Source organism: Chiloscyllium punctatum, chromosome 15 (assembly GCF_047496795.1).
Source record: "Chiloscyllium punctatum isolate Juve2018m chromosome 15, sChiPun1.3, whole genome shotgun sequence".
Taxonomy (NCBI): domain Eukaryota; kingdom Metazoa; phylum Chordata; class Chondrichthyes; order Orectolobiformes; family Hemiscylliidae; genus Chiloscyllium; species Chiloscyllium punctatum.
The window spans coordinates 17,522,435-17,536,093 of record NC_092753.1 but is presented as its reverse complement, the minus strand read 5'-3'; the positions used below and the strand labels follow the sequence as shown (position 1 = coordinate 17,536,093).

General features: G+C 47.3%; 1 protein-coding gene across 3 annotated transcripts in view; it reads left to right on the top strand.

The window, feature by feature from the left end:
* The first annotated feature begins 4,241 nt into the window (after positions 1-4,241).
* The window catches only part of LOC140486089 (coagulation factor X-like), a 130,410-nt gene continuing 120,992 nt past the window's right edge, over positions 4,242-13,659 (top strand). For 2 of the 3 annotated variants that reach the window (XM_072584740.1, XM_072584738.1), the window contains exons 1-2: positions 4,242-4,384; positions 4,495-4,658. In XM_072584740.1, the coding sequence (XP_072440841.1) occupies positions 4,324-4,384; positions 4,495-4,658 (225 nt within the window). In that variant the 5' untranslated portion in view covers positions 4,242-4,323. The remainder of the gene's footprint in view (positions 4,385-4,494; positions 4,659-13,659) is intronic. The other variant, XM_072584741.1, reaches the window with a different exon arrangement.

Below are 13,659 nucleotides of genomic sequence, written 5' to 3'. Positions count from 1 at the left end.
CCAGCACTGCGCTTAATCTCTCCCCCTGCAGTGTGCTCAATCTCTCCCCCCACACTGGGCTCAATCTCTCTCCCCACACTGGACTCAATCTCTCCCCCCACACTGGGCTCAATTTCTCCCCGCAACACTGAGCTCTATCTCTCCCTCCACACTGGTGTCAATCTCTCTCCCTGCACTGGACTCAATCTCTCCCCCCACACTGTGCTCAATCTCTCCCCCAACACTGGGCTCAATCTCTCCCCCCCACACTGAGCTCTATCTCTCCCCCCACACTGGGCTCAATCTCTCCCCCACATCTGGCTCAATCTCTCCCTCCACACTGCTGTCAATCTCTCCCCGCGCACTGGGCTCAATCTCTCCCCACACTGGGCTCAATCTCTCCCCCCGCAATTGTCTCAATCTCTGCCCCCGACACTGGGCTCCATCTCTCCCCCGACTCCTGGCTCAATCTCTCCCCCACACTGGACTCAATCTCGCTCCCCCACACTGGGCTCAATCTCTCTCCCACCGCAATGGTCTCAATCTCTCCCCCCACACTGGGCTCAATCTCTCCCACACACCTGGCTCAATCTCTCCCTCCACACTGGTGCCAATCTCTCCCCCCGCACTTTCCTCAATCTCTCCCCCTGCACTGTGCTCGATATCTTCCTCCCCCTCCCCCCCCCCCCCCCCCCCCACACTGGGCTCAATCTCTGTCTCCCCCACACTGGGCTAAATCTTCCCCCCACGCCAGTCTCAATCTCTCCCCCTGCACTGGGCTCAATCTCTCCCCCAACACTGGGCTCAATCTCTCCTCCTACACCGGTCTCAATGTCTCTGCCCCCACACCAGTCTCAATCTCTCTCCCCCTGCACCGGGCTAAATCTCTCCCCCACACTGGGCTCAATCTCTCTCTCTCTGGTCTGTGCTTGATCGCGCTCTCCACACTGGGCATGATCTCTGCCCCTCTCCAGGTTCAACCTCTCCCCTACAATGGCCTTGAACTGTCCCCAGCTCTGGGCTCGATCTCTTCGTCCCCGCACTGGGGCTCAATCTCCTTCACCTCTGTGCTGATGTCACATTGCTGATCACCATCCGGACTCACTAGCCACTTCGCCACAATCTGCTCGAGTCCCACCCGGATGCAGCTCCAGACCCCTAGCCGCTTCCACGGTGTTACCGATCACTGGAGTTCTGCCAGGGCACTCAAACCTCCTCAACTCCCTGCGCTGGGCCCCTCAGCTGCTGCTGCCTACAAAACCCAGCCTCCTTCCAAAGGTAAGTCAAGAGAAAAAAAATGAGCCAAAACCTGAAACCAAGAAAGGAGAAACACGGGAAGAAAAGCAGTCAGAGTAGAAGAGACTCTGGTTCAGGGGCTGTACTCTGCCTTGGGCATAAAGGGACAACAGCATTGCAACAAAAGCAGAAGTTGCTGGAAAAGCTCAGCAGGTCTGGCAGCATCCGTGGAAAGAAATCAAAGTCTGTTCAAAAAAGGGAATAGGGATAACCCCGGGAATTACAGGCCAGTTAGTCTTACTTCTGTGGTAGGCAAAGTAATGGAAAGGGTACTGAGGGATAGGATTTACGAGTATCTGGAAAGACACTGCTTGATTAGGGACAGCCAGCACGGATTTGTGAAGGGTAGGTCTTGCCTTACAAGTCTTATTGAATTCTTCGAGGAGGTGACCAAGCATGTGGATGAGGGTAGAGCAGTGGATGTAGTGTACATGGATTTTAGTAAGGCATTTGATAAGGTTCCCCATTGTAGGCTTATGCGGAAAGTCAGGAGGCATGGGATAGAGGGAAATTTGGCCAATTGGATAGAAAACTGGCTAACCGGTCGAAGGCAGAGAGTGGTGGTAGATGGTAAATATTCAGCCTGGAGCCCAGTTACAAGTGGAGTTCCACAGGGATCAGTTCTGGGTCCTCTGCTGTTTGTAATTTTTTATTAATGACTTAGATGAGGGAGTCGAAGGGTGGGTCAGTAAATTTGCAGATGATACGAAGATAGGTGGAGTTGTGGACAGTGAGGAGGGCTGTTGTCGGATGCAGAGGGACTTAGATATGATGCAGAGCTGGGCTGAGGAGTGGCAGATGGAGTTCAACCCTGCCAAGTGTGAGGTTGTCCATTTTGGAAGAACAAATAAGAATGTGGAATACAGGGTTAATGGTAGGGTTCTTAGTCAGGTGGAGGAACAGAGGGATCTTGGGGTCTATGTCCATAGATCTTTGAAGGTTGCCACTCAGGTGGATAGAGTTTGTAAGAAGGCCTATGGAGTATTATCGTTCATTAGCGGAGGGATTGAATTCAAGAGTCGTGAAGTGATGTTGCAGCTGTACAGGACTTTGGTTAGGCCACAGTTGGAGTACTGTGTGCAGTTCTGGTCGCCTCACTTTAGGAAAGATGTGGAAGCTTTGGAGAGGGTGCAGAGAAGATTTACCAGGATGTTGCCTGGAATGGAGAGTAGGTCGTACGAGGATAGGTTGAGAGTTCTCGGCCTTTTCTCATTGGAACGGGTGAAGGATGAGGGGTGACTTGATAGAGGTTTATAAGATGATCAGAGGAATAGATAGAGTAGACAGTCAGAAACTTTTTCCCCGGGTACAACACAGTGTTACAAGGGGACATAAATTAAAGGTGAAGGGTGGAAGGTACAGGGGAGATGTCAGGGGTGGGTTCTTTACCCAGAGAGTGGTGGGGGCATGGAATGCGCTGCCCGTGGGAGTGGTAGAGTCAGAATCATTGGCGACCTTTAAGCGGCATTTGGATAGGTACATGGATGGGTGCTTAATCTAGGTTAGAAGTTCGGCACAACATCGTGGGCCGAAGGGCCTGTTCTGTGCTGTATTGTTCTATGTTCTATGTTCTATGTTCTTAACGCTTCGAGCCCAGTGACCCTTCTTCAGAACTGATGGTCGCTTGGAAAATGTCAGTTTATTTCAGAAGATAGAATAGGGGGGGATGGATTAGGAGTAAACAGTGGGTAGGGATCGTGCCCATAGAGAGAGAACAGTTGGACAGATAAAGGAGAGGATACCATCTGGCTAGGACAGTGATTAGCTATTAATAGAGATTATTAGTGACTAACAGTAGGTTGAAATATAAAAGCAGCGATGTGCTTCTGAGACTTTATAAAGCTCTGGTTAGGCCCCATTTAGTATACTGTGTTCAATTTTGGGCCCCACACCTCAGAAAGGACATACTGGCACTGGAACGTGTCCATGGAATGGTAGGCCTAACATACGATGAACTGGGATTTTATTTATTAGACTTTAGAAGGTTATGGGGAGATCTAATAGAAACTTACAAGATAATGCATGGCTTAGAAAGGGTGGACGTGGGAAGTTGCTTCCATTAGGTGAGGAGACTAGGACCCATGGGGGTGGTCTTAGAATTAGAGGGGGGTCAATTTAGAATGGAAATGGGGAGACATTTCTTCATCCAGAGTGTGGTGGGCCTGTGGAATTCATTGCCACGGAGTGTAATGGAGGCTGGGATGTTAAATGTCGTCAAGGCAGAGATTGATAAATTCTTGATGTCACAAGGAATTAAGGGCTACAGGGAGAATGTGGGGAAGCGGTATTGAAATGCCCATCAGCCATGATTAAATGGTGGAGTGGACTCGATGGGCCGAATGGCCTTACTTCCACTCCTATGTCTTAGGGTTAGTTTGTAATGGTGGGCAAGGTCTGGTAACAAGGCCTGGTGTGTGTGTGGTAGGGGGCTAGGACACGGAAGCAGGTTCGATTGAGACATTCAAGAGGGCACTGGATGATTATTTGGATAAAGACAGCATCCATGGCAGGAGATGGGCACTTGGCAATGATGTTCTTTTGATGAGGTGGTGTGGACCTGATGGGTCGAATGGCCTCCTCGTCCACCGGAACAAATCTTGGATTTTGTGAATTCGGGAGGGTTGTGAAATCCTGAGCCGAGATTGTGACCTGCATATCCCAGAAATGGAAAAAGAAATTCTTCGGTCACATTTTCGGACAGATTTGCTGAAAATGTGTTCAGCTTAGAAGTCAGGGAACAGTTCAGCCTGCTCTGAGGTACTTATGATTGGAATTCTGAAGAATTTGTGGATCTTGGGGAGGGGAATTTCCCCAAAGTGACAATTCCCCATTTCTTGATCGTGCCTGGCTTACTGTTCTTTTTCCAAAAATTACACAAACTAAAGAGGCGATTGTGCGCTCCGCACGTATCAACTGGACCAAATGACTGACCACACAAACAAACAAGTTCCAGTATGATCAGAGATTGGACTTTAAGCCTTGCTGCATATCGTCCAACTTTGGGAGAGAGACCGAGGCCACTGGATTTACACAGACATTTGATTCACAATGGCTTGGATTCTGGGACTTGTCCTTTTGTCACTGTTTCCCACTGAAGCCTATCAACAAGGTTTGTTCCGCAGGGAGCGCGCAGCCTGTTTACAATGCGGCCGCTTTTCAATTTGTTAATTTGTTGATCCTGATGCTGGCTGTCAGTGGTAACTTAAAGCTCCCTCTCAGTCTTCCTCCCCAGCCGATCCGCCCGAGCCCTGCTCATGGGCAGACAGAAACGGGCCAACTTCCTGCTGGAAGAGCTGAGGCCTGGCAACCTGGAGCGAGAGTGCTTTGAGGAAAACTGCAACCTTGAGGAGGTCAGAGAAGCGTTTGAAGATATGGACAGGGCGGTGAGTCACACCACCATCCCCAGCTGACAGTCAATGCTCAGTGAAATGGAAGGGCCCCTCACCTCATCAACCAACTAACATTGGGGTGCGAGGAAATTTTACATTTTGATCACTTTTAGGATTGCTGCTTAAATCTTCCTGCAATTCCAACTTAAACCCATATTCACATTTACAATTCAATTGACAGTAGACACCACACTTTTATCGACCAAGAATAACTTGAACCTAAGTAACTTGAACAGTAAGGTGCCTGAGAGAGGGTATAAAGACCATCATCCCTGGAGGGTTAGGTCACCATTGAGGGAGAGGTGGTGGAGCCCATTGTACAAATGGTATAATTTTCCTTTCCATGTCTGATGATCACTTCTTGACAATTACTCAAAAATACTACCTCCCCTCTACTTACAAATGCTGCCTAAATGACAGGATTGTGATTTGGGTGTATATTTGTATATGAGTGTCAGTTTGTGCTTGCAATGTGTGTAAATGTGAGTCTGACTCAGTGTATGTTCCTCTTTTGTACATTTGCCTATCTGTACGTGTATGTGTGAGTCAGTATGTGTGAATATATCAATGTGTGTGTGCCTGTATATGTGACTTTATGTACATGTCGATGCGAGTTTATGTTTCCTTTTGAGGTCTTAAGTGTGAATCTAAATTTGTGTCTGTATGTATTTGTCTCTATATGTTTATATGTATATCTAAGTCTGTATGGGTACATATGAGTTTGAGATTGTGAATATGCAAATTGATGTTGCTGTTCATTTCCGAACCTGTATATCTGCATGTGTTTGTATATATGTACGTGTCCCTCTGAAAACGCATGCGTCTATATAATTGCATTATGTGTACAGGGAGTTGGCATATTCGTATATCTGAATATTTTGTATATATGTATTTTCACATTATCAGTTATGCACATGGGTCTTTGCGTGTCTATGCGAGTGTGTGTGCACGCGTGCACTTGCAAGGTCTGGGTGTGAATGTGAATGACTCTCTGTGTGCGTGTATGAGTCTATGTGTGCATGTCTGAGTCAACGTGTATGTGAGAGAGACCCTTTGTGTGTGTGTGTGTGTATGAATATACAGGTATTTTACTGAGTTTCCCCAAATCCTGAGACTGCTACTTACACCTTCATTTTCCCTGCAATGCTGTAAAATGCAATTGGACCTCAACATACTCTCCTGATGAAGGGCTTTTGCCTGAAACATCAATTCCCCGGCTCCTCGGATGCTGCCTGACCACATTCCCCACTCTGATCTCCAGCATCTGCAGCCCTCACTTTCACCTACACTCTCTCAATGCCAGAGCATCGTCACTGACAATGCTTCTATTACTATAGGCTACAAAATGTGGAAGGACTCCCCCCATCTGACACGTCAGTAATGGCAAATTGACAAATGAGCTGCCCATTGTCCACCTCACAGCCCCAAATGAAATCAAGCCCCAATCCCAGGACAGAGTTTTCACAAGGCAGTTTCCACCATCACTCCCATAAGGTGTGGGTGTGGGGACCACCAAGTGACAACCCAGGCCTGTCTCCCATCTAATCATTAGTGTTGGGTGAAAGTGGGTACTGCAGATGCTGGCGATTAGAGTCAGAATTAGAGTAGTGCTGGAAAAGTACAGCAGGTCAGGCAGGAGAATCGATGTTTCGAGCAAAAACCCTTCATCAGGAATGTGGCTGGGTGCCTTAGGGGCTGAGAGATAAATGGGAGGGGTTTGGGGCTGGGGTAAAGGTGGCTGAGAGTTCAATAGGTGGATGGAGGTCGGGGCGAAGGTGATAGGTCAGAGAGGAGGATGGAGCAGATCGGTGGGAAGGAAGATTGGCAGGTAGGACAGGTCATGGGCATGGTGCTGAGCTGGAAGGCTGGAACTGGGGTGAGGTCGGAGGGGGGGACGGGAAATGAGGAAACTGATGAAGTCCACATTGATGCCCTGGGGTTGAAGTGTTCCGAAGCGGAAGATGAGGCGTTCTTCCTCCAGGCGGTGGGTGGTGAGGGAGTGGAGCTGGAAGAGGCCCAGGACCTTCCCACCTATCCACTCCAACCCCCTCTCTGACCTATTACCATTACCCCCCACCTTCAGCTACCATTAACCCCACCTCTTTCCCACTTACCTCTTCACCCCCAAGGCTCCCAGCCTCATTCCTGATGATGGGCTTTTGCCCAAAACATCGATATTCCGAATCATTAGTGTTGCCAAGATTCAACTGTCGCACCTTGACTCCAATCCCCCAACTTACAGCAGCATGGCTCACTGACAGATGACATGATCATGAATCATATCTTCTCTGCTGAAAGGACAGGGACTAAGATGTGATGATTGAACTACCACCCAACCCTGCTAGCAGAGGATTCACTTTCACTTTAGAGAACTTTCTCCAGTCCTAATAATAATAAGGTCCACAACAGAAGTTCGATCAGTGCAAGTGAATAAATGTCCACAAAAGCACCAGTTGAACACCCAGTTGTCACTGATGTGACAAATCTTTTTGTCTTTTCCTTCTCCTTCGCACTCTATCTTGCTGTAGGTGTGAATTCTGCAGCTGGGGTGGAGGGAGCTTGTTGTGTCAGTACGCCCAAGTATTTGGAAAACTTTGGTAGGCGAACCTTGGGAAGCTATGGGCCTGGATGATTCCAGCCTGCTTAGAATCTCCTACACAAATGAGAGCACATGGAGGGGGGTCACTGGGTGAGGAATTGGGACAGGATGGCTCTGGCATGTTCTGGAAGGAAGTTCCTCGGGTCCCTATCAGTCACTCCTGGTCCCTAGGGCTGCCTCTTAACACCATGCTATCACGTTGAGGCGGAGGGTCACCTGGAGAGAGGTCAAGCCTCAATCCCCTCGCCCCGACGATAACCAGTGTAATGACGTGAACCTGACACAGCCCTCCATAAAGATAGAAGTGAACCCCACACAGCCCTCTATAAAGATAGAAGTGATCCCCACACAGCCCTCTATAAAGATAGAAGTGATCCCCACACAGCCCTCTATAAAGATAGAAGTGAACCCCACACAGCCCTCTATAAAGATAGAAGTGAACCCCACACAGCCCTCTATAAAGATAGAAGTGATCCCCACACACACCTCTATAAAGATAGAAGTGAACCCCACACAGCCCTCTATAAAGATAGAAGTGAACCCCACACACACCTCTATAAAGATAGAAGTGAACCCCACACAGCCCTCTATAAAGATAGAAGTGAACCCCACACACACCTCTATAAAGATAGAAGTGAACCCCACACAGCCCTCTATAAAGATAGAAGTGAACCCGACACACACCTCTACAAAGATAGAAGTGAACCCCACACAGCCCTCTATAAAGATAGAAGTGAACCCCACACAGCCCTCCATAAAGATAGAAGTCATCCCCACACAGCCCTCTATAAAGATAGAAGTGATCCCCACACAGCCCTCTATAAAGATAGAAGTGAACCCCACACAGCCCTCTATAAAGATAGAAGTGAACCCCACACAGCCCTCTATAAAGATAGAAGTGAACCCCACACACACCTCTATAAAGATAGAAGTGAACCCCACACAGCCCTCTATAAAGATAGAAGTGAACCCCACACACACCTCTATAAAGATAGAAGTGAACCCCACACAGCCCTCTATAAAGATAGAAGTGATCCCCACACAGCCCTCTATAAAGATAGAAGTGATCCCCACACAGCCCTCTATAAAGATAGAAGTGATCCCCACACAGCCCTCTATAAAGATAGAAGTGAACCCCACACACACCTCTATAAAGATAGAAGTGAACCCCACACAGCCCTCTATAAAGATAGAAGTGAACCCCACACACACCTCTATAAAGATAGAAGTGAACCCCACACACACCTCTATAAAGATAGAAGTGAACCCCACACAGCCCTCTATAAAGATAGAAGTGATCCCCACACAGCCCTCTATAAAGATAGAAGTGATCCCCACACAGCCCTCTATAAAGATAGAAGTGAACCCCACACAGCCCTCCATAAAGATGGAAGTGATCCCCACACAGCCCTCGATAAAGATAGAAGTGATCCCCACACAGCCCTCCATAAAGATAGAAGTGATCCCCACACAGCCCTCGCTAAAGATAGAAGTGATCCCCACACAGCCCTCTATAAAGATAGAACTGAACCCCACACAGCCCTCTATAAAGGTAGAAGTGAACCCCACACAGCCCTCTATAAAGATAGAAGTGAATCCCACACAGCCCTCTATAAAGATAGAAGTGATCCCCACACAGCCCTCTATAAAGATAGAAGTGAACCCCACACAGCCCTCTATAAAGATAGAAGTGAACCCCACACAGCCCTCTACAAAGATAGAAGTGATCCTCACACAGCCCTCGATAAAGATAGAAGTGATCCCCACACAGCCCTCTTTTAAGATAGAAGTGAACCCCACAAAGCGCTCTATACAGATAGAAGTGAACCCCACACAGCCCTCTATAAAGATAGAAGTGAACCCCACACACCCCTCTATAAAGATAGGAGTGAACCACACACAGCCCTCTATAAAGATAGAAGTGAACCTCACAAAGCGCTCTATACAGATAGAAGTGAACCCCACACAGCCCTCTATAAAGATAGAAGTGATCCCCACACAGCCCTCTATAAAGATAGAAGTGAACCCCACACAGCCCTCTATAAAGATAGAAGTGAACCCCACACAGCCCTCTATAAAGATAGAAGTGATCCTCACACAGGCCTCTATAAAGATAGAAGTGAACCCCACACACCCCTCTATAAAGATAGAAGTGAACCCCACAAAGCGCTCTATACAGATAGAAGTGAACCCCACACAGCCCTCTATAAAGATAGAAGTGAACCCCACACACCCCTCTATAAAGATAGGAGTGAACCCCACAAAGCGCTCTATAAAGATAGAAGTGAACCCCACAAAGCGCTCTATCCAGATAGAAGTGAACCCCACACAGCCCTCTATAAAGATAGAAGTGAACCCCACACACCCCGCTATAAAGATAGAAGTGAACCCCACAAAGCGCTCTATAAAGATAGAAGTGAACCCCACAAAGCCCTCTATACAGATAGAAGTGATCCCCACACAGCCCTCTATAAAGATAGAAGTGATCCCCACACAGCCCTCTATAAAGATAGAAGTGAACACCACACAACCCTCTATAAAGATAGACGTGAACCCCACACAGCCCTCTATAAAGATAGAAGTGATCCCCACACAGCCCTCTATAAAGATAGAAGTGAACCCCACACAGCCCTCTATAAAGATAAAAGTGAACCGCACACAGCCCTCTATAAAGATAGAAGTGAACCCCGCACAGCCCTCTATAAAGATAGAAGCGAACCCCGCACAGCCCTCTATAAAGATAGAAGTGAACCCCGCACAGCCCTCTATAAAGATAGAAGCGAACCCCACACAGCCCTCTATAAAGATAGAAGTGATCCCCACACAGCCCCCTATAAAGATAGAAGTGAACCCCACACATCCCTCTATAAAGATAGAAGTGAACCCCACACAGACCTCTATAACGATAGAAGTGATCCCCACACAGCCCTCTATAAAGATAGAAGTGAACCCACACAGCCCTCTATAAAGATAGAAGTGAACCCCACACACACCTCTATAAAGATAGAAGTGAACCCCACACAGCCCTCTATAAAGATAGAAGTGAACCCCACACACACCTCTATAAATATAGAAGTGAACCCCACACAGCCCTCTATAAAGATAGAAGTGAACCCCACACACACCTCTATAAAGATAGAAGTGAACCCCACACACACCTCTATAAAGATAGAAGTGAACCCCACACAGCCCTCTATAAAGATAGAAGTGATCCCCACACAGCCCTCTATAAAGATAGAAGTGATCCCCACACAGCCCTCTATAAAGATAGAAGTGAACCCCACACAGACCTCCATAAAGATAGAAGTGATCCCCACACAGCCCTCGATAAAGATAGAAGTGATCCCCACACAGCCCTCCATAAAGATAGAAGTGATCCCCACACAGCCCTCGCTAAAGATAGAAGTGATCCCCACACAGCCCTCTATAAAGATAGAACTGAACCCCACACAGCCCTCTATAAAGGTAGAAGTGAACCCCACACAGCCCTCTATAAAGATAGAAGTGAATCCCACACAGCCCTCTATAAAGATAGAAGTGATCCCCACACAGCCCTCTATAAAGATAGAAGTGAACCCCACACAGCCCTCTATAAAGATAGAAGTGAACCCCACACAGCCCTCTACAAAGATAGAAGTGATCCTCACACAGCCCTCGATAAAGATAGAAGTGATCCCCACACAGCCCTCTATAAAGATAGAAGTGAACCCCACAAAGCGCTCTATACAGATAGAAGTGAACCCCACACAGCCCTCTATAAAGATAGAAGTGAACCCCACACACCCCTCTATAAAGATAGGAGTGAACCACACACAGCCCTCTATAAAGATAGAAGTGAACCTCACAAAGCGCTCTATACAGATAGAAGTGAACCCCACACAGCCCTCTATAAAGATAGAAGTGATCCCCACACAGCCCTCTATAAAGATAGAAGTGAACCCCACACAGCCCTCTATAAAGATAGAAGTGAACCCCACACAGCCCTCTATAAAGATAGAAGTGATCCTCACACAGGCCTCTATAAAGATAGAAGTGAACCCCACACACCCCTCTATAAAGATAGAAGTGAACCCCACAAAGCGCTCTATACAGATAGAAGTGAACCCCACACAGCCCTCTATAAAGATAGAAGTGAACCCCACACACCCCTCTATAAAGATAGGAGTGAACCCCACAAAGCGCTCTATAAAGATAGAAGTGAACCCCACAAAGCGCTCTATCCAGATAGAAGTGAACCCCACACAGCCCTCTATAAAGATAGAAGTGAACCCCACACACCCCGCTATAAAGATAGAAGTGAACCCCACAAAGCGCTCTATAAAGATAGAAGTGAACCCCACAAAGCCCTCTATACAGATAGAAGTGATCCCCACACAGCCCTCTATAAAGATAGAAGTGATCCCCACACAGCCCTCTATAAAGATAGAAGTGAACACCACACAACCCTCTATAAAGATAGACGTGAACCCCACACAGCCCTCTATAAAGATAGAAGTGATCCCCACACAGCCCTCTATAAAGATAGAAGTGAACCCCACACAGCCCTCTATAAAGATAAAAGTGAACCCCACACAGCCCTCTATAAAGATAGAAGTGAACCCCGCACAGCCCTCTATAAAGATAGAAGCGAACCCCGCACAGCCCTCTATAAAGATAGAAGTGAACCCCGCACAGCCCTCTATAAAGATAGAAGCGAACCCCACACAGCCCTCTATAAAGATAGAAGTGATCCCCACACAGCCCCCTATAAAGATAGAAGTGAACCCCACACAGACCTCTATAAAGATGGAAGTGAACCCCACACAGCCCTCTATATAGATAGAAGTGAACCCCACACAGACCTCTATAAAGATAGAAGTGAACCCCACACAGCCCTCTATAAAGATAGAAGTGATCCCCACACAGCCCTCTATAAAGATAGAAGTGAACACCACACAGACCTCTATAAAGATAGAAGTGAACCCCACACAGCCCTCTATAAAGATAGAAGTGAACCCCACACACGCCTCTATAAAGATAGAAGTGAACCTCACACAGCCCTCTATAAAGATAGAAGTGATCCCCACACAGCCCTCTATAAAGATAGAAGTGATCCCCACACAGCCCTCTATAAAGATAGAAGTGAACCCCACACAGCCCTCTATAAAGATAGAAGTGAACCCCACACAGCCCCCTATAAAGATAGAAGTGATCCCCACACAGACCTCTATAAAGATAGAAGTGATCCTCACACAGCCCTCTATAAAGATAGAAGTGATCCCCACACAGCCCTCGATAAGGATAGAAGTGATCCCCACACAGCCCTCTATAAAGATAGAAGTGAACCCCTCACAGCCCTCTATAAAGATAGAAGTGAACCCCACACACGCCTCGATAAAGATAGAAGTAATCCCCACACAGCCCTCTATAAAGGTAGAAGTGAACCCCTCACAGGCCTCTATAAAGATAGAAGTGAACCCCACACAGACCTCTATAAAGATAGAAGTGATCCCCACACAGCCCTCTATAAAGATAGAAGTGAACCCCTCACAGCCCTCTATAAAGATAGAAGTGAACCCCACACTACCCTCTATAAAGATAGAAGTGAACCCCACACAGCCCTCTATAAAGATAGAAGTGATCCCCACACACACCTCTATAAAGATAGAAGTGAACCCCACACAGCCCTCTATAAACATAGAAGTGAACCCCACACAGACCCCTATAAAGATAGAAGTGAACCCCACACAGCCCTCTATAAAGACAGAAGTGAACCCCACACAGACCTCTATAAAGATAGAAGTGATCCCCACACACCCCTCTATAAAGATAGAAGTGAACCCCACAAAGCGCTCTATACAGATAGAAGTGAACCCCACACAGCCCTCTATAAAGATAGAAGTGAACCCCACACACCCCTCTATAAAGATAGGAGTGAACCCCACAAAGCGCTCTATAAAGATAGAAGTGAACCCCACAAAGCGCTCTATCCAGATAGAAGTGAACCCCACACAGCCCTCTATAAAGATAGAAGTGAACCCCACACACCCCGCTATAAAGATAGAAGTGAACCCCACAAAGCGCTCTATAAAGATAGAAGTGAACCCCACAAAGCCCTCTATACAGATAGAAGTGATCCCCACACAGCCCTCTATAAAGATAGAAGTGATCCCCACACAGCCCTCTATAAAGATAGAAGTGAACACCACACAACCCTCTATAAAGATAGACGTGAACCCCACACAGCCCTCTATAAAGATAGAAGTGATCCCCACACAGCCCTCTATAAAGATAGAAGTGAACCCCACACAGCCCTCTATAAAGATAAAAGTGAACCCCACACAGCCCTCTATAAAGATAGAAGTGAACCCCGCACAGCCCTCTATAAAGATAGAAGCGAACCCCGCACAGCCCTCT